Source organism: Numenius arquata, chromosome 8, assembly GCF_964106895.1.
Source record: "Numenius arquata chromosome 8, bNumArq3.hap1.1, whole genome shotgun sequence".
Taxonomy (NCBI): domain Eukaryota; kingdom Metazoa; phylum Chordata; class Aves; order Charadriiformes; family Scolopacidae; genus Numenius; species Numenius arquata.
The window spans coordinates 2,018,893-2,042,659 of NC_133583.1; the positions used below are offsets into that span (position 1 = coordinate 2,018,893).

Here is a 23,767-nt window from a genome sequence, read left to right on the forward strand (position 1 = left end):
AATTATCTGTATTTGCTTTATCCACTACCTGGTGGCAATTTAAAGCCAGACTTTTTTGGAGGCTAAGCACCAATGTTTATGGTTTGGTTCTCAGATCTCAAGAACTACAGTAAGTCCATTTTTTTCCTGGAGGAGAAGTAAACGTGCACAGTTCCTAACTGCAGTGAGGTAAAGCAGTAATAACACAGGACGAAGCTGAGCTACCGCACAGGAAGAGCCATCTGTAGACTGTTATAAAATCTCAGCATCTTCAGTTTACACAAAAAAGTGCTATTTTTAGAAGTTGTGCTAGGTATTATCGCTGGCTCTGGCTCCAGGAGAACCTGGAATACAGCTGCTCATTCAAATTCAAAAATACGTTCAGAAATACAATACAGCAGAATTTTCTCTTTATCACTGAAACACAACTTTTTTTTTTTTTTTTTTTCTCGATTTCAAAGTATTCTGTCAGGAAAGGATTTCTTCAAGACACTTCCTCTCAAATTTCAAAAGCAATCAAAAATACAGGACTTCCCTGCCTGCTCTGGATCGGGTGCTGCATTTATTATACAGAAAGAAAATAGCATACTCTGTGAAAATAGGATTAAGACTTTGGGTGCGTTTCAAAAGCACACACCAAAAACTGACAATAATCACTCAGGAAGAAAGAATCATTTTCTCTGGCCACTAGATGTCAGCTTCTCAACCGGCACCGACTCCTGATACCAAAGAAAGACAAGTGTCCCAGATTTTAAATCCCTTAAATGGCATTAACTTAAAATAACCTGACCTCAGCATTGAGCGCTGCACAGCAGACAATAAATTCCACCAGCAGACAAACAGAAGCCAAAAAAGGCAAGTGATGATGAATACATCTTGAACCACCAATTTCGTTAGAAATTAAACGCACTGATAAAGAAATCTAATTACAGGCAGAGCTAATAATTGTATGCACATGTCTCGGGGCATAGTCCCCCAATACACATCACACAAAACCCAGGGGGTTTTAGGGTATTCCATGTGCCAACAAAGGGAAAAGATGCCACAGGTACCCATAGGATGGGCAGAAAAGTACATTTTGATATATGGGACATACATGAGACCAAATTATTTTAGAGACACGCATCAGCCCCAGGTCACTGAAGACCTGATTTGGCACATGCTACATAAAGGATTAGCCTTTATGTCAAAGTGATGCATATTAAATAATCTCCAATAAAACTCTAAAGTACTCGAACCCTTTCACCAAAGCGAGCAAGCAGTTCATGCACAGGGGTACATTTCTGTGCAGCCATCACTCAGGTGGGGCTAAGTAGTGGAAAAATCTAATCCTGAATTTTCTATAGGCACACCAGCACAAAATGGTAAAGCGTCGGGTCCCAAACACCCGACTGGCACCTACTGAGGAAAGAGAAGACAACTTTAAATGACATTGTAATGCAGAGCAATTACACAGCATTTTTCTTCTACATGATGCAGTATTTACACCATACTTGCTCTTAAAACCCATGAATTCACACATATATCCCATGGGCATAAACGCTCCTCTTCCCTTATACACCAGAAAAACCAAACCCAGAACCCCCCGTTAATTAAAGCTCCTTTTATCAGGAGAATTGCAGCACAAGTGAAGGGACCTTTGTGCTATAGCCAGTACCAGAATAGCTTTCTCCTTGCCAAGTTAATACTTCTAGGTTATAAAATTATGTTTTCAGAAGCAAAATGAGTCAAACAGCCAGGCTTTGTGACGAGCGGGAGCACGGCAGCCATATGGCAATCAACAAATGACACTCTCCTACAGGGCCATTTTGCATTTCAGTCTACAATGAGCTTAATATAGGCCTAAAGACACTAAAAATATTTAGAATTGTAATTTTGACTGAAGTACTCTAGCTATGTAATTTTAACATAAACACGGAGTTTATTTAACTCTAAAGTCAACAGATGGTATTTAAGTCGGCTTTTTTTTTTGTACATAGGAACTCTAAAAACAGCAATCAATTGCCTTACTGGGTTTTCTACTGCTGAATGTCAACATTTTACCCACAAAATATTAAATACTGCAAACTAATAAGGAAGGAGAGGCTTGTCTGGCCTTGTAATTACTCATAATTACCCATCAACCTTTCATGTATCAACAGCAGCTACGTTTGGTTGAGGAATCCCAACAGATTTATCTGATGGGTAGCTCAGAGGGCATCCACCAGCACAAAACACCCGGAATTTCCTATGTCGAGATGCAGTGCCTGAGAATCCTCCTCTCTGTGTAGTCTGAAGGGTCCCATTTTTGTGCTGTTACCACCCCAAATGCCCACATAGAGCACTATTATAGGAAAAGGACAAAAGCTGAAGTAGCTACCGTGACTCTAACCCAGGATCACACATACTGATGTTGGTGCACACGGACCTTGAAGAGCATGTTGTCAGAAATCAGAGCACATTGAAAGAAAAAAAAAAAATCTCAGTGTACATCCCAAAAGGAGCCTTGGGTGCTGATTTCTACATCCTCTCTTAATCATCCCTGGTTAATCGTGTCAAGTTGATTGGAAATATTTATTTAAAGGAGTATGGACAACAGGATGACCGTGAGCCAGCAATGTGCCCTTGTGGCCAAGAAGGCCAATGGCATCCTGGGGTGCACCAAGAAGACTGTGACTACAGGTCGAGGGAGGTCATCCTCCTCCTCTGCTCTGCCCTGGGGAGGTCCCATCTGGAGCACCGGGACCAGTTCTGGGCTCCACATTTCAAGAAGGACAGGGAACTGCTGGAGAGGGTACAGCAGAGGGCTACAAAGATGATGAGGGACTGGAGCATCTCTCTGGTGAGGAAAGGCTGAGGGACTTGGGTCTTTTTAGTCTGGAGAAGAGAAGACTGAGGGGGGATCTCATCAATGCCTATAAATACTCAAAGGGTGGGTGTCAGGAGGATGGGGCCAGTCTTTCTTCAGTGGTGCCCAGTGACAAGACAAGAGGAAATGGGCACAAACTTGAACATGGGAAGTTCCATCTAAACATGAGGAGGAACTTCTTTCCTGTGAGGGTGGCAGAGCCCTGGAAGAGGCTGCCCAGAGAGGTGGTGGAGTCTCCTCCTCTGGAGACATTCAAACCCTACCTGGACATGTTCTGTGGGACCTGCTCTGGGTGGACCTGCTTTGGCAGGGGGTTGGAGTAGATGATCTCCAGAGGTCCCTTCCAACCCCCTATAATTCTGTGATTCTGTGGATGAGAGTGTTGATGACCAACAGCAGCCTAGTCAATACTTACGTGCAGTTTATTGAGCAGCACGGCATCTGTTGTGCTGTTCGCGCCAGGCTTCGCTGCTTTCCAAAACTGCTTTTGAGCAGAGTACCGGTTCATGGGACAGAGTTTGAACAGGCAATCTACAAAAAAAAAAAAACCACAAATGAAATAGAGAGACTGCTTCAACCGTTCCTAATTATCTGGATTTTTGCTGCTGACATTGTCCAAATATTCCAGCGGCGAGGAAAGGTTTATAAACAAATTCCAAAAAAGCTCTTGATCAGACAAATGCTTTTTTGAGCAACAGGAATGTTGCCCCATGAACGATAAAAATTAACTGTTGCTGCCAAACATCTGATGCAAGACCAGAAAATTTATAACTTGTCCCAGTCAAAACCGCTACCATACTAAAATGGTAACGCTTTCCAGTGCTTTCCCAGGCAAACTGAACCGTTTTACACCCAACTTCTCCATTTTCTACTTTAGCAGGTAGGCTGCTTCACACAAATTGGAGATTTTGGGGTTTCTTCGGTTTGGTTGGTTGGTTTGTTTCATTGTGGGTTTTTTTGTTTGTTTAGTTTTTAAATCAAATCCTTTCTATTCCTTGGGGAAAGGAGGCACAAAGAATTGGAGAAACTCACCGAAGAAAGCAGCAGCAGCATAAAATACCCCCAAAGAGCAGCACACACAAGCACAGACATTCAAAGCACAGCTCCAGGTCACAGCAAACCCCCAGGGCTGTCGGGTTCCTTACCCAGTCCATCCACACTGTTTGTTTAACATTCTGCCTGGCAAAAGCCAGGAATTACAGCTCATTAGTCTTATTAAAAATACATTTTTGTATTAAAGAGATGCTAACTTATCAGTAATAAAACCAAAGTAGCTGCGTTTACTATTTTCCCTCTTCTTTGTTGCTAAGCAACGGAACACGCAAAAAAATAAATTAAGCTTTTCAAAGACGGTGCCTAAAGTAGCAGCTTAAGAGTTTAAACAAAGTGCCAGAAAAGCCAGAAGGGCTGTTCCCGGTGCCTCTTCGGCAACGGTGGGGATGTGAGGCTTCGGGCTTCTGATTCACGTGGCGGTTCTCGTGGCTCCTGGTGTGCTCCTCCAGGCAAGCACTGCCATGTGGGAGGCAGGAAGCCGAGGACAGACCCACCTTGGGGGTTTATCATCTTCACCTTCTGGGCACCCTGGCTAACAGAGACGTTGGGTGGCTGCCAACCAAAAAGGGGAAAACCCCACACTGGAGACAAGTCATTTCAGCTCTGCCAGAGGTTAACGTTACAAGGGCATGTTGTGATAGGGTGAGGGGAATAGCTTCAAAATGGAAGAAGGTAGATTGAGATTGGATCTCCGGAAGAAATTTTTCACTGTGAGGGTGGTGAGAGCCTGGCCCAGGTTGCCCAGAGAAGCTGTGGCTGCCCCATCCCTGGAGGGGTTCAAGGCCAGGTTGGAGGGGGCTTGGAGCAACCTGGTCTGGTGAGAGGTGTCCCTGCCCAGGGCAGGGGGTGGGATGAATGGGCTTCAAGGTCCCTTCCAAATCCAACCATTCTATGATTCTATGAAAGTTGCTGAAGGTGCTGAGCCCTGCTAGAGACAAACCTTGGTAATTTTAACTCAGGATGCCATTTGAGATGGACACCTTCCCTCTTTTCATGTCTTTTTTAAAGACAAGACCTATGTGACATCACTCTGTCCATCTAATCCAGCCTCAAAGCACCAGCAGAGCACACCGAACACCTTTCACAGATGGGCAAAGGTCTGTCTTCAAAACTAAATCCCCTTCAGGGTGAAGCACTGGTGGCAGAGTGTCATTTCATCCCAAAGCGACAGCCACACGGGGTGATCAACTTGTCCCAAACCACCACGGCAATTCCCACAGCCTGCTGGGCTGGTGGCCCAGTACACCAGCAACAGACATGGTAGGAGCTGGGTACGGCACTGGGGACCTCTAATGGAGTGACACTTACTGGGGAAGGAGCTGAGGGCACACGGAAGGAGATTTCATTGCATCTACCCAGAACTACTCGCCTCCGCTCTGACACCACCAGCTTACAGCTCCTGAACAAAGGAGAAAAGTGGAAAACGAAGCACAAACCACACTTTCCAGGTTTGCTCTCTTCAACGTATTTTTCATTTACATAAGATGATTCACAGCGATTGACAGCACAGAAGAGATTCAAAAAGCCACTGCAGGCTGGCACTTTGAGCTAAGACTATGCATTGTAAGCAACACACCAGTTATAAAATTTTCTATTTTTGCTTAAACCATCAGTTCACACAATGACAGCAATTAACACACAGAACTGCAGAGAAGAATTAATTGTATGCTAGATTTAGTCACAGTGCAAGTGTACTTTTTTCCTCCCATCCTTTTCAGTCAAGAAAAGTTGTCAAGTTCGGCTCAACTTCTACATTGTCAGCTGCAAGCAACCTCCTCTCCTCCCAGGGTAGAGGTCTGCAAGTCTTTGAGCTTCTCCAACGCAAGAAGGGAAAACATCACATGTTTTTCTAAGGTTCTATTCCTAGTTACAAAGCTACAGATCTACAACAAACAAGGAAAAGCACCAAACTTCCCTTTTTTTCTTTTTTCTAATATTTGTTCCACAAAATCTATTTCTTAAGCGGCTGAGGAGTTAAACTTCACCTTATTCCCCTGAATATGACCAACGCCGGATGTATTTCACCACGGGTCAAACTACATCAACTTTATGGCCAGAAGACTTTTAGATCTCCCCATTCCATAGGCTTATGTGCTGATAAAAATCAACACGCGAAGATGTGCGAGCTGAGCACCATCGTGGTCGGCAACCTGCAACCCCCGGCAGCGATGACTGCGTAAGACAAACCGGTTACTTGTCAGACATGATCCTTCAGGAAGTGAGGTTTATTTCTAACAAACAGAAAACCATGCTGAAACAATCAGCTATTTGCTCTGATCATGGATTCAAGCAGCTTTAGCCACATGGAAAAGGTGATAAATAAAGCTATTACTGCAAAGTAATTACATCTTATTCTTTGCTGTTTGTTGAATATTAACCACGAAGGAACGCGTTCTCTATTCAGATCTTCATGATACACAGTGAAAAAATGGCAGAATTGCACACTGAGTAGGTATAAAAATAAAATACTACGTAACTGCTGATGAAACGATGACACATCATCAAGCTTGAGCACCCAAAAAGGTCCTGCAGGAAAGAGCCACTGCATAATTGTGTATTATCCCATGGTGCAGATGGCACAGGGATGACAAATGAAGGTTATATGGACATGTATTAAATGTGCATTTCAGTGTTTCCAAGCTAAATCCTGCTCTTTCGTCAGCAATTGCTTTGCATCTAATAAAGTGGACTGAGTAAGACCCTAATTGCCCCGTGTGACACATTAATGCTCTCGCTGTTTGGACACTGAGGTCCCCACATGGGTTTCTGCCACTCACAAAAACATTTTCAGTGCTGCTTGTTTATCCTCTGCACGTACCCGCATCCTAGAGGAATAATCACAATCGAGGATACTGGAAACACTAGAAAATTCTATGCTCGGAACTGTTCTGGGGTTCAACAAAGAGAGAAACTTGCCAGCTACATCACGCCAACTCCAATTCTTTCCACCCTATGCTTTTTATTTTCTCTTCTTCCTCTTCCATTCCCTTCTCTTCTATCAGACCATGGTTCTTTCCTTCCCAGAGTCCCCAAACTCCCAGCCCTTCCTGCCAGTCCAAGCCCAACCAAACCAATTCTCTACTTCCATCCCAATTAATTTGCCCGCCCTTCCCCAACAACTGATTAATCCATCCCTTCCCTCTTCCCCCCATGACACCAACATACAGGTCTCCCCAAATACTTGTGGAGGGATTACGTTCTGCCCAAATGGTTAAGTTTTGCCCAGACAATCCTCATTTCCCAAGGTTTCCCAACTTCATCATCCATGGCATCGTACACCCCCAAAGCATAAGGAACCAGGACGTTGTAAAAAAAAAAAAAAAAAAAAAAAAAAAATGCTGGGCTTTTTCCCTTAACCATCACCACAGTATTTTGCCAATCACTATTTAGGAATGCAGATCCTCCTTTAAAAACACAACTGGGGAAAGTACCTGCCAAAAAAATAAATAGTAATAATGCAAGACTTGTCTAAAATTGCAAATACCCACTAACCTCAGAGAGGCTGGAATGACTTGGGGAAGCCAGTAGAATATTTCAGAGCCCACCCAAGATACTGCCACCTTCTTTCACACCCAGGTGCCAAGAAACACCTAACTCAAACTCAGACATACCTATGCAATTCCAGCCTTCCCTTCAGAGGGTTTCCCCACCACTTGGGGCATTAAATGGTGTTATTAGGTCAGTTCCACCCCGGGTATACGAAGACAGCTCAGAAAGTTGCTACACCGACACCCAAAGCTCTTCGCGGACACCAACTACTACCAAAACTTCCCACCTTTGCTGCTTTCAGGGAGCAGCTCAGGCGGGTTTTGAGCTGCAGGACACGGTTTCCCCCTCTCTGCCATTCTCTAACGAGCTTGTTTCTAAACGCTCTGGAATTACTCTCAGCTCCAGCCCGGCTGGTTGTGTAATGCACCACTCATCACTGTTTCCAATTCTCCCCCGGCTATTTTAAGCATTTTAGTAGAAAGTCTTCACCAACTTTTCTGCAGTTCGAGAATCCAGGCATCAAATATTTTGTTAGCAAAAAAGGTGTGCCATTTATTCCAATTTTTTAAACGCACATCCAGATTTTACAAAATGCCAACTGGAGAAAGGCAAGAGTCAAGAAATATTATTCCCTCTCTCAAAAATCTTCATACTTCAGCGTACTTTCAGATAAGGGAAATCTATAAAGATGAAGATATTGAAATAAGTCACAAAACTCACTGAATATTTAACACCAACACAGCTGTTTCTTCGTTACTTGAAAAAAAAAAAACCACCAAACTCCTTTTTGCGCAGCAATACTAAAATTAAAAGAAAATTAGCAATTCCCTGTTGAAATTCAGCAGTTCTCTCTTCAGACTTTTCTATACTTGGATACCTGATATTTCCCAAAGGCCAAAGCCTGCTCACAGTAGAGAGTAAATATAAGGATAGTATTTTTTATTTTATTTTTAATATAAAAAATAGCAAAGAAGATGAAGTAGTAACATAGCTGGCAAGGATGGAAATACTGCAAATAGAAGTTCTTGCCTTTATATTTACGGAAGTTGCACAGCTTTAATTCACTCACAAGGATGATAACACTCCATAGGATGAAGAGGTTATTTATTTAAAGGCAAAATGAAGGCCTCTTTTGTGTTTAAGTGAAATATTTTCATGCAGGAGGCATATAGAATAATACAAAATGCATATATTCAATCACAGGCAAGTTTCACCTCCTCAAAAGCCCTCGGATTACTACATCATCTATTTCTATACTTGTTCCTTCTGAGGTTTAAAATGAATAGATGACAGCCTAAGAGGTTCAAAGAATATAGAACAAAAGCTGCTACAGAAATGTGTTGATTATTAATCATTCCTGCATTTCCATAAAGAGGGAGGGGAAAAAAAAAAAAAAGAGAACCTGATCCTACTGAAATTACTGTCTTTGTGATGAGAAGACATCCTTCCATTTGCAATTTGCAGCGAAGCGGCTTTGCTGGGAGCACAGAAAACCATTTTCAAAAATACCTATTTTCTGAGGATGCACGATAGGATTGACCTGCGGTCCCAGCAGAGCCCGCTCCATCCGTAGTTCCAGCAAAACAAGCGAGAAAATAAACCTGAACCCTACGCTTTAGCCCACTGGAAGACGGTGATCGAAGTCTTATGTGGCCGATGGTTCTGCCATGCCATAAGTGGGGAAAATTTAAGCGCGGGTGAGAAAGCATTTTTATTCCAAGCCCAAAGGTCTTGTCACAGTCACACGTGTCAACGCAAAGCCAACCCAATCGTTCAGGAGTCAAACGCTGAACTACTTACAGGATAAAATATATTAGAGGTTCCTGCTGCTGTGGGATCCGTCACCTCCCTCCCGCACGCTGCTGCATCTTACCTGCTCTAAGGGCTTTCATTGGCTTTCTTTTGAAAGCAGAATAAAGGAGGAAAAAAATCACCCGTGCAACCAGCATTTAAATGGAGAGCCCGCATGATTTACGATCTAAATATATTTTAATTTTTGTGTTAAAATAACCACCCTCCATTCATATCTGCAAGACACGAGGGTAACCACCCTGTTGCCACTGTACTCATTTATACACAGTTCTACCAATGGAAATCGCTACTTCATTTTTTCAAGCTGTAACAACAGAGGAAATAATGTAATTGTTATTAATTTAGAGCTGATGTATCAAACCCAACAAAGGGAGGAGACTGCACCAGCAATTTCAGAGTGAAAAAAATATAGACCTGAGAGTTGGACACTGACCATCAATGCTTGCTACATCAACAGTATTCATTAATGCAACATTAATTAAAAAGAAATGGCTTTTTGAACACATAACAAATAAGCATGTGACTCAATATTGTTAGTAACTTCACAATAATAAACACAGCATTTCAGATGCACCCAACTTTACTGTCCTTCAGTGAAAACCGAGCGAGAAAACTTCATTCTAACAAGAAGAGCGAAGACACAGCTGCTCAGCTGCAGGGAAAATCACCTCCTGAGGCTCCGGACACACTGCCATGTCTCAGGTAAATTAAGAACCAAAGCACCCACAGCTCACAAACACCTTCCAAAGCCCTCAAGCCCAATGGTAGCAAATTGCCCCAAAAAAACCACCAAAAGACTAACATGAGAAATGCACCTTTAAGTAAACATCTTAGGTACCAAAGAGTTCGGAACACACCAGTGTTTGTTTTACTTCTGCATGTAACCTCTTTGGTCTCCTTCAGAAAGAAAACTGCTACTCGAAAAAGAGAGAAATATTTAGACACTGGATATACAGGCAGTTCCAAAAGGAAACATTTGCAGGAAAGAGCAGATTCGTTTTTCAGTCTCTGGGGCGAGCCAGGCTGAGTGAAGATGCTTCGTGAAAACACAGAGCCAGGAGGGACAGCAAGGAAAAAAAAGAACAAACCCCAAAAAACCCCCCCAAACCCACTGATGCATTTAACTAAAACATACCCCAATTGACATCTAGGGGGTGAGGTTAAAGAATGCAAGAAAACCAGTAGCCTCCTTGTTGCTGAGACGGAGAACGTGTCCCTGGATGGGCAATACACGGGGCGATGGGAGATCTATGAAGACAACACGACCCTGAGTTTATTCAGAGAAAACGGTCAAGGACAGAGAGCGAGTACAGCAGGTACCCTTGAAAGCATTAAGGTCTTTTTTATGGACCCAAAGGGTAATTTGGACCAAGAGAAAGTACTTAAATTCAGCTTAGAATAAGCTCAAGAACCTTTAGGAGAAAAAAAAAAAAAAAATCAAAGCACGACGATGGCTCTTGGCTAGTAATAAATACAAGCCAGAAAAAAACCTCTTAATGTTGAGGAGAGGGGAAAAAAAAGAAAAATCCGAGAAAAGAGTTCCCAACTGCAGACATTAGTTTGAGCTTATCCAGGATCTCAAGAAAGTGAATGTTTTTACTGTCTTAGCTCATCTCCGTCTCTGGTCCAGCATGAAGAGAAACCCTGGGCTAGAGCAAACCTTGCCAAGAGGCAAGTCCAAAGGCCAACCCCCTCTCTCCCACACGCACTGAAAAGCAAGTTTTACACACCCGGAGAAGCATTTGTGCTTTATATGAAAGGAATTCACCAAACTAAGGTGCATACGAGGCGCAGAAGCAGTTTTAAGTAAATTGTTGTGGCTTTACCCTTTGTCCCAGCCTTGAGAGCTGTGTCCTTAACTCGGGCAGGGACCCACCATCTCCCTTTTAAGGGTTCCCGTGATAAATCTCCCCGCGAGGCACTAAATCACAAGTCTCGGAACGCAAACCCTGGGACGTTCTGCCTCAAAATCCTCAGGGCTTTCCAGCCTGCTTGGGTAGCATTCTGCACTAGCAGTGAGCCACACTATAGTGGTCTGCTGGCCACATTTCATTGTATTTTGACTAATTTCACATTCGCGTTTGCTTCTTCGCTTGTTCCTGCTTTTCCGGAATAAAGTTTCTGCTGGAAACGGGTCGGGAAGCTGGGGCAGGAGGCAGGGAACGGCTCAACAGCCCGAACACAGGAGAAACAAGAAAAGATCAGATTTCAGACACCCTCAGAAAGCGCCAGTGTCGAGCAGTATGGAAAGAATACGGTTGTGCTATTAGCCAGAGCTGACGCGACTGAAGAGCATAAGAAAAAGTTGTTTCTATTTGAGAAAGCTTTGCGTGCGTGTCGTGAGGAACGAGCCACCACAGCATCACGCAAAACAAAAAGGCAAATTTTTCAGCCATTCAATAAAGTAACTCGATTTTCAGCTTGTAAATGCATTTGGCTTAAAGAAAGCCCACACTGCCAAAAAAAAAAAGAAGATATCGGGAAATTAAATAAATATTTGATATTCTTGAAGGCTAGGTTGGAAGAACTGAAGGAATAATAAAAACTGAATTCAGTGCTTGAATTTTTATTACGCTAATGAAGAGTTTGGGATCCTCTGCCTCAAATGCTTATTTGCTGCTTCCCTTCTGCACTGAGGCCGTATTCCCACCCCCCGGCCCCGCTGCCTCCTGCAGAATCGCCAGTAACCCCCAAAACCCCAGGTTCACAGGACTGGCAGACCCCTGGAAAGCTCCCCGAGCCCTTCCCTCCCTCCCAAAGGCAGAATTAACCATGCCTGCTCTGTTCCCGAAGTCATTTACAGCGCTCCACTATTTCTGTATCTAACCTATTTATTTTTAAAATTCAAGCCCATTACATCTTTCCCTCTCCACATGGGTGTGCAGAACTGAACTTCTCCCTCTCCCAGCAGTATCTGCAGGCTCCTCTGTCCCTGTCCCACAGCTACCGAGATGCAAAACCAATTGGTCTTGTTCCTGACCATCACGCTCCTCTGGATTTTCTCTCGCCAGCTCACACCTTTCTGGAAGTACGAGGAGCAGCACTAAACAAGATACTTCACTTGAGGCCCTGCCAGGAAGGAAAATTGGAAAAAAATAATTACTATGTCTTTTGGCAATGTTTCTTTTTAGATATTCTGAGGCAGCAATTGCACTTTTTGTAACAACACAGCATCAACCTCTCCTATTCCAATAGTGGTTCCTGCCATCCCCGCATCCTCTCCTCCCGCGCTGCTGCGTGTGCCCATCATAGAATTGTCTGGGTTGGAAGGGACCTTTAAGATCATCGAGTCCAACCATCAACCTGACTCTGATACAAACCAGCACTAACCCATGTCTCTAAGCACTATGTCAACCCGGCTTTCAAATACCTCCAGGGATGGTGCCTCAACCACTGCCCTGGGCATCCTCCTCCTCCTCCCAGGATGCAGTCAACTCAGTGCAGCCTTTGACATATGTCCCCACTGAACGACTTCCTTTGATTTTCAAGGTAATTCTGAGTGAATTCCTAAGTTGTCATCTCCTCTGTGGGGCTGGCAGAGGACAGCCAGCTGTGAGAATCGCAGGTACCAGCAGCGTGGCAGCAGAACCCAGTGCTACACCAGGAGCAGGCAGCATCCATAAGGCCTGTGCTGCCGCAGGGATGTTCAGGGATATTCCAGTAAACTGGCTACAGATGGACTCGAGCAGCACTATTTGAAGAGCTTAGCAAAGCAAAGATAAATTTAAAAAAAAAACCCAGACCGGCCTTAATCATAGGAAGCAGCACCCGGCAGTTGAATAGAGCAGATCATGCTGCTGAACCGCGCTGCGTTCCCGGGCAAACAGAGCGAAACACCCGCGTCCACATCTGCTTTCTGAGCCCGAAGGCTTTATTCCTCGCTTTCTGTTCCTAGGCTTGGCTTGAGTCCTTCCCCTCGCTCACTGAGGCCCTCTCCCTCTCTCTACTTCAAACAGTCACCATCCTTTTGGCAGGGGACCAGAGATGCTCTCGCCGAAGCCTATCAGACGATGCTCCTCAACCTCGCTCCGTGGCCGGACGCCACTCCCCTCCGCAGGAACAGGGCGCAGAAGACGCCAACAAATCATGCAGCTAATTAAAATTTGGCCAGGTCCTCCGTAACATCCTCTCAGCACTGGAGATAGCACTCTGGCTGTCATTATAAAAAGCAGGTTATGCCGGCAAGGTATATATACGCTGTAAACACAAGTGCTGCCATATATTGCCCCTGCTCAGATTGTCTGCCGCCGCATACCAGCGTGTTACAGCAGAGAATAAAACACTTCAGGCACTTCTAAAAAGCAGAATATTCCAGTTTGAAGAGTTAAGCTATGCCAGCGCCGCCGCGGAAACGCAATCTATAGCTTCAGAGATCAAAAACGAAAGTGGAAAATAGTCCCTGAACTAGTAGAACAGCCCCTTCCAGGAGCAGCTAAAGAGCACTGCGTGACCAAAAAAGGCGAGTGAGAGCTGGAAGCCAAAGCAGCAAAGCCGGGCTGCTGCGGTAAAAAAATCCAGACAGCTGGATAATAGAAATGTGAACACGCCAGCTTCACTCCGCCGGGTCGCAAATGGGAAGAACAAATGTTCAGCGACCGCGAGCGGAAGCGGAGGCTGCCAGGGGAGGCCTGGAGGCATTTATCCCGGCCGGCGGGAGCCGACAGAGCATTCTTACTGCAGTTCCGTGGGGGTTTTTTGTCTTTTTTTTTTTTTTTTTTTAAAACAACGCGATGCCATCATTCTAAACAGGGAAGGGAATCGCTGGAGATTATGCCTGGGAAGAGACGCTGATGGGGCACTTAGCGTCACCTGAAGGGAGCACCCAGAACCAAAAATCCCAATCCCAAAAATGCACTGTGTATCCCAGCCTGACACACGTTTCACCCTGCTGCCAAATGCTGCTAGATGAGGACAAGCACGACAGTGGAGTTGCTAAAAAGAGAACTGTTCATTTTTCAACATCAAAAGAAACCGAGTTGGATTTTTTTTCTTTTCTTTAAAAAAAACCCCTCACTCGAGTGTCATTCAATTTATTTTAGCCTGCTCTGCTATTTCATTACCTTCCAGAAAAAAAGAAATCGAACGCACTATCATTCATCTACCCACACATATCATCCAAGGCCAGGTTGGACGGGGCTTTGAGCAACCCGGTCTGGTGGGAGGTGACCCTGCCCAGGGCAGGGGGTTGGAACTGGATGAGCTTTAAGGTCCCTTCCAACTCCAACCATTCTATGATCTCTAAGGGATGTTTCCTACAGGCTCCAAGCGTAAGCCTTTTGCAGAAGTAAACGCTCAGACTTAACTTGGTGTCTATTGTCCAGCTTCTAGGATTCCTCGGTTCATCAACAACTGATTGTGTCCCTGGAAAAGGGGCTGTAAGAGCCTGCGACAGGAACACCAAAACTTCACACAATAAATCCATGAGTTAAAACAAACCTTTAAAGGAAAGCATCAGTTTCATTTCTTTAACTTCTTGTCCAACTGTTAAGCAGACGGAGAAGGTTGGTTTTAGGTGCTGTAGCTTCCCATGGTAACACCTGCCTTATCTCCCCGAAATCCTTGAGACAAGAGCAACCAAAAAACCCTCATTACGCTGATACCACAGTAAGCACATGCCAGCGGTGGACCTCGAGGCTTGTTATTGTCCCTCTGTCACACCAGCTGGACCAGCCAAAGCAGGAGCTCCCCTGCCCCACACTCCCAGGATTCTCCGCTTTTTCGCTTTCTAATTAGCACTCCTCTCTGCAGCACCTCCCAAGGAGCATCCATCCACCTGTGCCTTCAATCCCAACTGCTGCTTCCTGAGCCAATTTACCTTCGAGAACACAATATTTACCAGCCATTGAATTTCAAAGCCTATTAATTGTGGCCTTCCCGCAGCGTGTGGGAATCAACAGATCCATTCATTTGGATCCCCTCCCCTGCCAGCTGCAGAAAGATGAGCAAATCTGTACATCAGTGTGGCATTTGACAGTCACAGCTGGGAGGCTTCACAGCAACGTGTATTCAACTGAAAAATGGAAGGGGGAAGCCATGATTAATCCTTTACTTAGCTATCACTACCACACTGATAAAGGTTTTCCTTAACACAGGGACTTTTTCCAGCCTTTAATTGATCCTGTAATGAAGTCCTCAGACCGTAACAACACATCAAGGCATTTGCATTGCCAAGGGAAGCACCAAAAAGGACTGTGCATTAATTGCCATCTGGTGACCAACAACATACATCCCTACCTGTATTTGTTTCTGAGAAGTCCAGAGAAAACATATGTATTCAAACCACTTAGTGCTACATCCATTTAAAAAAACTTCCCTTTCCATAAAGGACAATAACTAGGCACTTTCAATGTTTTAAGCCACCTTTCAAGCTGCCTTACTGACATAATGATAACTTATCAATCCGTCCGAAGAAAGCTGGATTCCGAAGTGATGGATGGGCTGGTGAGAGCTATTAAATAACACCAGCTGCATCACTGTCTGAACGCATCCCACACTCGCATCCGCACGGAGTCAGCAAAGAGAGTCATCTCGGATCAGAAATACCACCTTCGTCCGTAGCCTCAAAGCAGCAATAACCTTTGCAGTTCAGAAAAATGCACCAGATTCCTCTGTTAATGTTGTCTTCTCCTGTCCCTTCTCTTCCCTCATTTGTTTCAATCACTGTCTTATTTTTCAATTAGTATTTGCACCATAATTGTATTAAAACTGTTTTCTGGTTGTGTCAGGTGGTCTAGCATCTTCTTCCAGATCTACGTCAGGTTTATGCCCTGATTTTCAGGATTTCAGATTAATTTAATCAGGTTTCAGATAAATTTTCCTTTTCTATACAAGCTCTTGGCGTTCAGAAACACCAGAAGCAACTGAAAAAAACCCCAATTATATCCAATAAATTTGATAATATCTGTTTGCAACTGTTGGTCTGCAGAGTGGAGCAGAGCCACAGCGCAGGCAGATGAAATCCTTTGGTGGGGAGATGCTGGGACAGCCCGAGATGGTGAATCACGGTCAAGGCAGCCCCAAACACGGACCAAAGAGCCTCCAGAGCAGGACCCAACGCCGCTGGTTTCACCGACGTGATGGGAGCATTTTAAAAATTACTGCAGCCCTCTCCCGCTCCACTGTAAATTTAAGAGGAATTCACAAGAACTACATCAACGGTGACATCTGAACAGCGTCGTTCCACCTCTTACAGTGCCTGGAGCTGTTTCCAACCCCTAAAACAATGGGCCTTGGCACCGACAGCTACAAGAGCACTCAATGCCCCATGCCATGCCAGCTCTCCCACGGAGGAGGCCTGAAACAATGCTTTCTGGATTTATGACTTCAGAGGAAAATTGCAGTAGTAAGAGGTAGCACTCGACTACGTTACTCATCTGTAGACCCCAGGGATAATTTTTCCCCACAACAATTTTAACACATGCTTTGGGAAAAACAAGCACATCCACCTCGAAGCAACAAGCCACTCTCATACGATAAACTAGACGCGAGTTACGAAAGATGGATTGCAAGTATCCTTGATACTAGAGATGCTCAAAAAATCAGATTCTGCCTGGGAGTTCAGAAATAAACACAATTTCAGCAAATTGTAAATGAAACCCAGACATTGATGCCATCCAAAGGCTTAATCCTGGACAGTGCCCGCTATGCTGGTTAAATATCTGGACATCATTCAAAGATAACTGATACGAGCAGAACAAAATCACCCCTCAAACCACCTGAGGATACGTACGCTATGCGAAACAAAAAACCAAGCAACAAAGATGTGAGAAGTCGATTATCTGTAATTTCCTGAGCTTTTAGATCTGGAGAAGCACTTGGGACTTTCCTCGCTGACTTGCAATTTCATTAAGTCACACAGTATGAAAAGGAAGTCACCAGAAGCAGTGGCTTAAGTTAACTTGTCTGTTACGTCTCTGGATTTTTCAAAGGTGAGCTTCAAGATACCGAGCATGCCTTCTATTTGCCCTTTGAAAACGTCCAAAAAGCCTGCTACTTCTCCATTCAAATACGTGATATTCTCATAATTTCAGATTTTTAGATATTTTCAGGCACAAATCCATTATTTTCTTACTGAAGATCAGAGCAGTAGCAATGCTACACATTAAGAAAGGAAGATGATGAGACTTAACCAAAAGATATTGGTCGGTAGAAAGCCGTAAGCAGTGAATTATATTTCCATGATCTTCCCCTGTCATAGAAACAGAGGAATATTAACGACCTAAAGTGGTCATTAGCACTCTGCATCCTCCTGCCGTGTGGCAGCACAGGAGTGCTTCCACCACGTAGTTTTCCCCATTCGGTCATTCAAAAAAAGCTTTAAAGGCTTTTAGGAGGTGAAGCCATTTAAAGTACAGTTAAAAAACGCTGCAAAGACTCAGTATTTAAAGAGAAACAGATGAGCTGCTCCAGGGAAGCGCTGGAGAATTCGTGTGCAAGTTTCTGAGCCAAAACGCTAGGATGACATTGGGAAAATAATCGCATTTTTTAGAAGGAAATAGCGAGGCTGGAAGCGTGATGGGAGGTCAGAGCACACAACCTGCCAGGGTCAGGATATAACAGAGGTTTTTGTATTCCATCCCCGGACTTGCACTACTGCAAACATTGCCAAATGAACATTATAACGTTCACGTACGTTGTTTCCACTTCTTTACAATAACATGTCTTGAAAATTGTCATCAGATAGCCCACTCTCTCAGACAACCCACGTCTGGGGACACAAATGACCGCAGAAATCAGAAAGCTTTCAGCCTTCACGGGAGAGCTGCTCGTGGAATGCTAATTAACTTCATAAACCCCAACCTTATTCCAGAGAACAAGTTTTTCTTGTCAAACATCCCTGCATGGTACTTTTACTAATAAATACATCCAAATAACTGCTGAGTAGAAGCCTTAAGCCATATGCTTGTTATGTATACAAATCAACTTTTTTTTTTTTTTTTTACTAAAAATATTTAAACTGAGACTGCTGACGTACCCACCGTGATGCAGCAGGGATGGATCCTTCCGTTCAGCAACACAACACCCTTTTGCTCAATTCTAATGAAATGCGATGAAGAAATTATCCCCACAGTCTTCATTTTATAAGGTCTAATAGATCTATGAGGAAAGTTTTCAGAAATCATTGGGAAGCGGTAACAGAAGTGGGTCAAAATGAGTGCAACGCTGACAGAGATGCCAGGCATGCTGAAAGAACATCACTTCACACTATCTTCCTTGTCTCTGGTACTCAGGATTTCCACTTAATGCATGGGAGGGGTTGAGAGGAACTTCTTTTATCAAACCTGCACTCCGTCATCCCCACCACTGTGTTACATTTACACAAAGGTAATGGGGACAGAAGCAAGGAGAAGGGGTTTTCCGATGGCAAGCATAGTACCTTGTGGAACTCCACCAGTATACCCAGTCCTGCACTGTCAATTTGCTGCTCTGCGGGGACACGACCAACTGGAAAAGGCTTCCAAGGCTATGGTAGATCTTCACCTCCAACAGCACACAGCCACCCAAAGCCAACTGCAGGAACTCCTGACCTCATCAGAAGGGACAAGTAAATGTTAATACACACACCCCCAAGGTTTGACCCAAGGTCACAAGCATAGAATTGAATCATAGAATTGTCTGGGTTGGAAGGGACCTTTAAGATCATTGAGTCCAACCATCAACCTAACTCTGATACAAACCATCACTAACCCATGTCTCTAAGCACTATGTCAACCCGTCTTTTGAATACCTCCAGGGATGGTGCCTCAACCACTTCCCTGGACAGCCCATTCCAAGCTTAATAACCTTTTCAGTGTAAAAATTTTTCCTAATATCCATCCTGAACCTCCCCTGCATATTCCAGGTAAAGGAGTGTTACTTAATTATCAGCAAACTTCTTGTGCTGGCTAGACTGAAAATTTGCAAACTACTTTTCGAAAAGTAACCCCGTTGTACTGCACATCCTTGAGGGGCCACATCATTCCAAAGCAGGGCTTGTTTAAACAAGTCATAAAAGCGCACAAGACCACCAAGGCACTCCCAACTAAAACCAAAGGCCCATGAAGCCCACCACGCACATTAGCTAGCTCTGTCACCTCTTCCCTCCCGAGCAGCGCAGAGAAAGCCAATTTCCTCTCTTTGAAAGGCCCACCCTTCCCTACGTGCCTTCAAAGCTCTTCCATAGGGAATGCACACCACGCTTGACAGCAAGAAGTCCCTAGGATTGTTCGCAGGAGCAGGCTTCATGAGTTATCCTCCCCCAGTGGCCCTAAAGCAGCTGGTTCCTGCCTACTCCCACCCCACGCTCTCCTCCATGGCAACACTTCTGTGTACCAACAGGGAAATACAGAGAAAAATGAATAAGAGATTATTTCTGTGTCCTCGGATCCAGCACCAGCACGATGCTCGTAATCAAGAATCATTGCAAAGCAAGATGTCCACTTCAGCAATTCAGTCAGTCACATAAATTCCACTCAAGAGGTTGGACTAGCTCCATACCAAGCTGAAAAACCCAACCTGACAGCTGGCTGTGCCACAGACTCGTCAGCAGAGAAAACCCACACAGGATGCTGCCTGACGAGGCCCAGTCTCTGACTATTAAAGAAGTCACCCTGTAGATCACTACATCTTATGGAAGGGTTATTCCATTAAACACCTTACTTCTCTTAATCATCACAAATATCTGGTCACTATCATCTTATTCCTCATACCACCCTCAAGCTTCTGTCCGCTAAATAAGGATCACAGAATCATAGGAGTTCAGGTTCAAAGGGACCTTAAAGATCATCTTGTTCCAACCCCCTGCCTTGGGCAGGGACACCTCCCACCAGACCAGGTTGCTCCAAGCCCCCTCCAACCTGGCCTTGAACCCCTCCAGGGATGGGGCAGCCACAGCTTCTCTGGGCAACCTGGGCCAGGCTCTCACCACCCTCACAGCAAAGAAGTTCTTCCCCACATCTCAGCTCAATCTCCCCTCTTTCAGTTTAAAACCCTTCCCCCTTGTCCTAGGGCTCCCCTCCCTCATCAGGAGTCCCTCCCCAGCTTTCCTGGAGCCCCTTTAGGGACTGGAAGGGGCTCTAAGGTCTCCCCGGAGCCTTCTCTTCTCCGGGCTGAACCCCCCCAACTCTCTCAGCCTGTCCTCACAGCAGAGGGGCTCCAGCCCTCCCAGCATCTCCGTGGCCTCCCTCTGGCCCCGCTCCAACAGATCCATGTCCTTCTGCTGTTGGTGGTCCCAGAGCTGGAGGCAGCACTGGGGGGGGTCTCCCCAGAGCAGAGGGGCAGAATCCCCCCCCCCGCCCTGTTGGCCCCACTTCTTTTGATGCAGACCAGGGTGCAGGGGGCTTTCTGGGCTGAGCGCACATTGTCAGCACATGTTGAGCTTCTCATCTACCAACACCCCCAAGCCCTTCTCCTCACAGCTGCTGTCCATCCCTTCATCCCCAGCCTGTATCAATACCAAGTGTTGCCCCAAGCCAGGTGCAAGACCCTACACTTGGTCTTGCTGAACCTCATAAGGCTAGAAGTATGTACCACAGCCCTGCCACATTGAGGGACAGATTCACATAGTTCCTCCCTGTACGATCCACTACTTCTATGTGTATTTATATAGGTTTTGCTCAAAAATTCCCTTTTATGTGTTCAGAAACATCTCTCTCACCATGCCACCCAACTGATTTTTTTGCAAAAGCTCTGTTCAGAACCAATTCTCTCCAAGCCACCCATACCATACCCAAGCAAAGAGCTTGAGGACATAAAACACAGAACCAAGGCAGATCTTGTCCTCAAGGACTTGCAGCAGAACACAGAATTTATCTGAGGTCACAACCAGAAAGACAAGATATTCATATGGATGCACACAAGCATGTCCATGGACTATTCTGAAGGCGCCTCTGACCAGCACACAGATCTGAGGAGGCCAAAGCACCATAGGAGGAACTGTTTATTTCTTCAAGATTACTGATTCAGTCCAAAAAACATTCAAGGAACCTTTTCAGTCCTTCAGAAGAGATGGGCACAGCCCAGCACTACACTGCAATAAACGTCAGACAGCGCTGTTTCTGGAGCAGTCACTTTCAAACGTAGAAAAAAACCATCTAGATAAACTTACCTTTGTGCTTGCAAAATAATAAATTTTTATAAATAAACTCTTTTCTACTTACCAATATCATGGTACTATGCCTTTATACTTCTTTAAAAATCTAAATATTTAAAATACGTTTAAAATTAGCGTAGTGCAAAAGATGCTTCCAATAAAGCATCTACCAATGAGAACCATCTCCGGAGGTGGGAGAAAAATCTTAGGGCTTCCAACACGAGCCACACTGAACTGAACCGAGCAGATATTCAAAGCAGCTGAGTCATTGTGGTTTTCTGAAATGAGCCTTTAACCACGACTTGAAGGCAGGAACATTAAGTGACAAGCACTTCAAAATCTCTGAAGGATAAAAGTTTTTCTTTTAAAGTTACTGAGTTTTTAAGTCTAAGGCTGCATCTCATTTTCCTCACGCTTCCCCCTCCCTTTTTTTAAATTTTTTTTTTCTTTGAGTGCTTTGATGTCTAGTTCCCAACACAACGCTTAACGTTAATCCTGTATTAGCCATAATTTAAACCCTGTGTGAACAGCACACTGCTCTTCAGCGTAGGGATGTGTTTGGGATCTCAGACCACGCTGTCTCTAAGGCAGGACTCTCAACACAGAACAGTCCGTGGCAACGGACTCGCGTGACTAATCTGATGTTTTAGGAAAACCACAAAGTCTTTCCCCCACTCCCCCCGTCCAAACTCTACAAGTAGCGCCCCCTCCCCACCACCTCCGATTGTGGTTTTACAGCACTGGTGGCAGCAGGGCCATCAAAGCACTGACCAGGCTCACTATACTTATGAAAATACGGAGCAGATAAACAAATCCAGTAGTTTCTGGACAGAAAAGGTACAACAAAGAAAACAGAAAATGTAAACATTGGGAGTAACTGAAGGGACAGCAAGGTACAGCAAGACAGAATTAATTTTGCACGGGAAGCAGACGGCTCCACTCAGTCCCTTCCCAGTTACCATCTGACAGCCCCAGTTTAGGCAGGAACAAACCTCAGCAAAGGATCACAGAGATCCTCAATACAGCACAAATGTGAGCTATCAGCTATGAAAGCTTTAAACACAGAAAGCTGAAAGAAAGAAGTTTCTGCAAACAGAAATCCCCTCCCCCTGGAAAGTATCTGGGGAAAAAAAAAAAAAAAAAAAAAAAAGAACGAACTACCTTTTCACCTTTTCCAAAAATTTTTTTCCCCAAGAAATTTTACAGTTTTCTCCACGGTTTTGGTTTGGTTTCTTTTTTCTTTTGAATTTCAGAAAAGGAAGAACTTCAGCGTTTTCATCTCCTTTTCAATAACGGATTCTTGGAGAAATCACAAGAATTAAGATTTTATTCTGAACACTCAGTTACTCTCACCAAAGTAAAGAATAATAACCCCATACGCGCCCCCACCCCCCCGCTTCTCAAAACCCCACAAAGGGCTTTCCTCTCTCCCCATTTGAAGGCTGCTGGCTGGGGGTGCAGAGGCAGCTCAAGTGAATTGTGGCACCCCTCCGGAAACACAGCCCCAGATGAGTTTAGCCTCAGCACAGCTGCAGGGTTTCCCCTCAATCAAACATTTCGTAGAGGCAAAGCACTAATTACACTTGTTCCCTTTATGGCTTTCTCCGCTCCCCATATGCCTTCAAGGTCCTGAAAAGTACTGTTTAGCACTGAGCACTGTGAAGACTGAAAAACTATGGTGATGGCTGCCGACCTTTCAAGGTAACTTCAGCTAAATACTAAAAACAAATAAACATGAAAACACCCTCTCAATTTTTTTTAATTTCTAATTTTTCTGATGCAAAAAAAGTCAACCATAATATTAAGATTAGAAGGCGATGTGAAATACTAGTGGATATTCATAACAAGCTACTACAATTAAATATAAAATCACCTGTATATCGTGTACTCCCTTCTTTTACTATTTTTTTCTTGTGTGTGTGTATTTATATATATATACCCACACACACAAACCTGTAAGGAGACTGTAAGACAAATAAGCTGTTTAAACTCCAAAGAGTTCTCTGCAGACAAATTCTCACCCCAATGCAGAATTATCATGTCGAGTTTCCCAAATCTTCACAAAACCCCAAAACTTTAAGCACATGACTGACAGCATATGGAAAAAAAATATATATATTTGGAATTAAATTTGCAGATCATATTTGAAGGATCTTCTCCTCATTGTCATTCCCCATGACCAAGGCCATCTGCCTGACAAGGAGTGGGAGGATATAAATTCTAAGCTTATTTTAAAACCTGTCAATGATAACTAAGAATTATCTGTAAAATCTATATTGCCTTCGGAGTTTACCTTCCAATCCCTAAGCTGCTGGCTCACAGGGTACTGGTATTCCTATTCCGAGAGCACTACTTTGCAGCAGGGAAAGATTATTCCCCCGTGTATTGCCCAGCACCGGGCACACACGGGCACCATCCCCTTTCCGTGGCCAAAGGCTCCTGCAGCAACCAGCAAAGGTACAAGCTTTGTTCCCCAGGGAAATAGTGTACTAAAGACGAACTCGATTACCCCATCT

The 23,767-nt window shown here is 44.4% G+C and overlaps 1 protein-coding gene across 2 annotated transcripts in view; it reads right to left on the reverse strand.

Annotated features, from left to right (window-relative positions):
- The window catches only part of ITPR1 (inositol 1,4,5-trisphosphate receptor type 1), a 169,065-nt gene that overhangs the window by 128,756 nt on the left and 16,542 nt on the right, over nucleotides 1-23,767 (reverse strand). For both annotated transcript variants that reach the window (XM_074151399.1, XM_074151398.1), the window contains exon 3: nucleotides 3,243-3,358. In XM_074151399.1, the coding sequence (XP_074007500.1) occupies nucleotides 3,243-3,358 (116 nt within the window). The remainder of the gene's footprint in view (nucleotides 1-3,242; nucleotides 3,359-23,767) is intronic.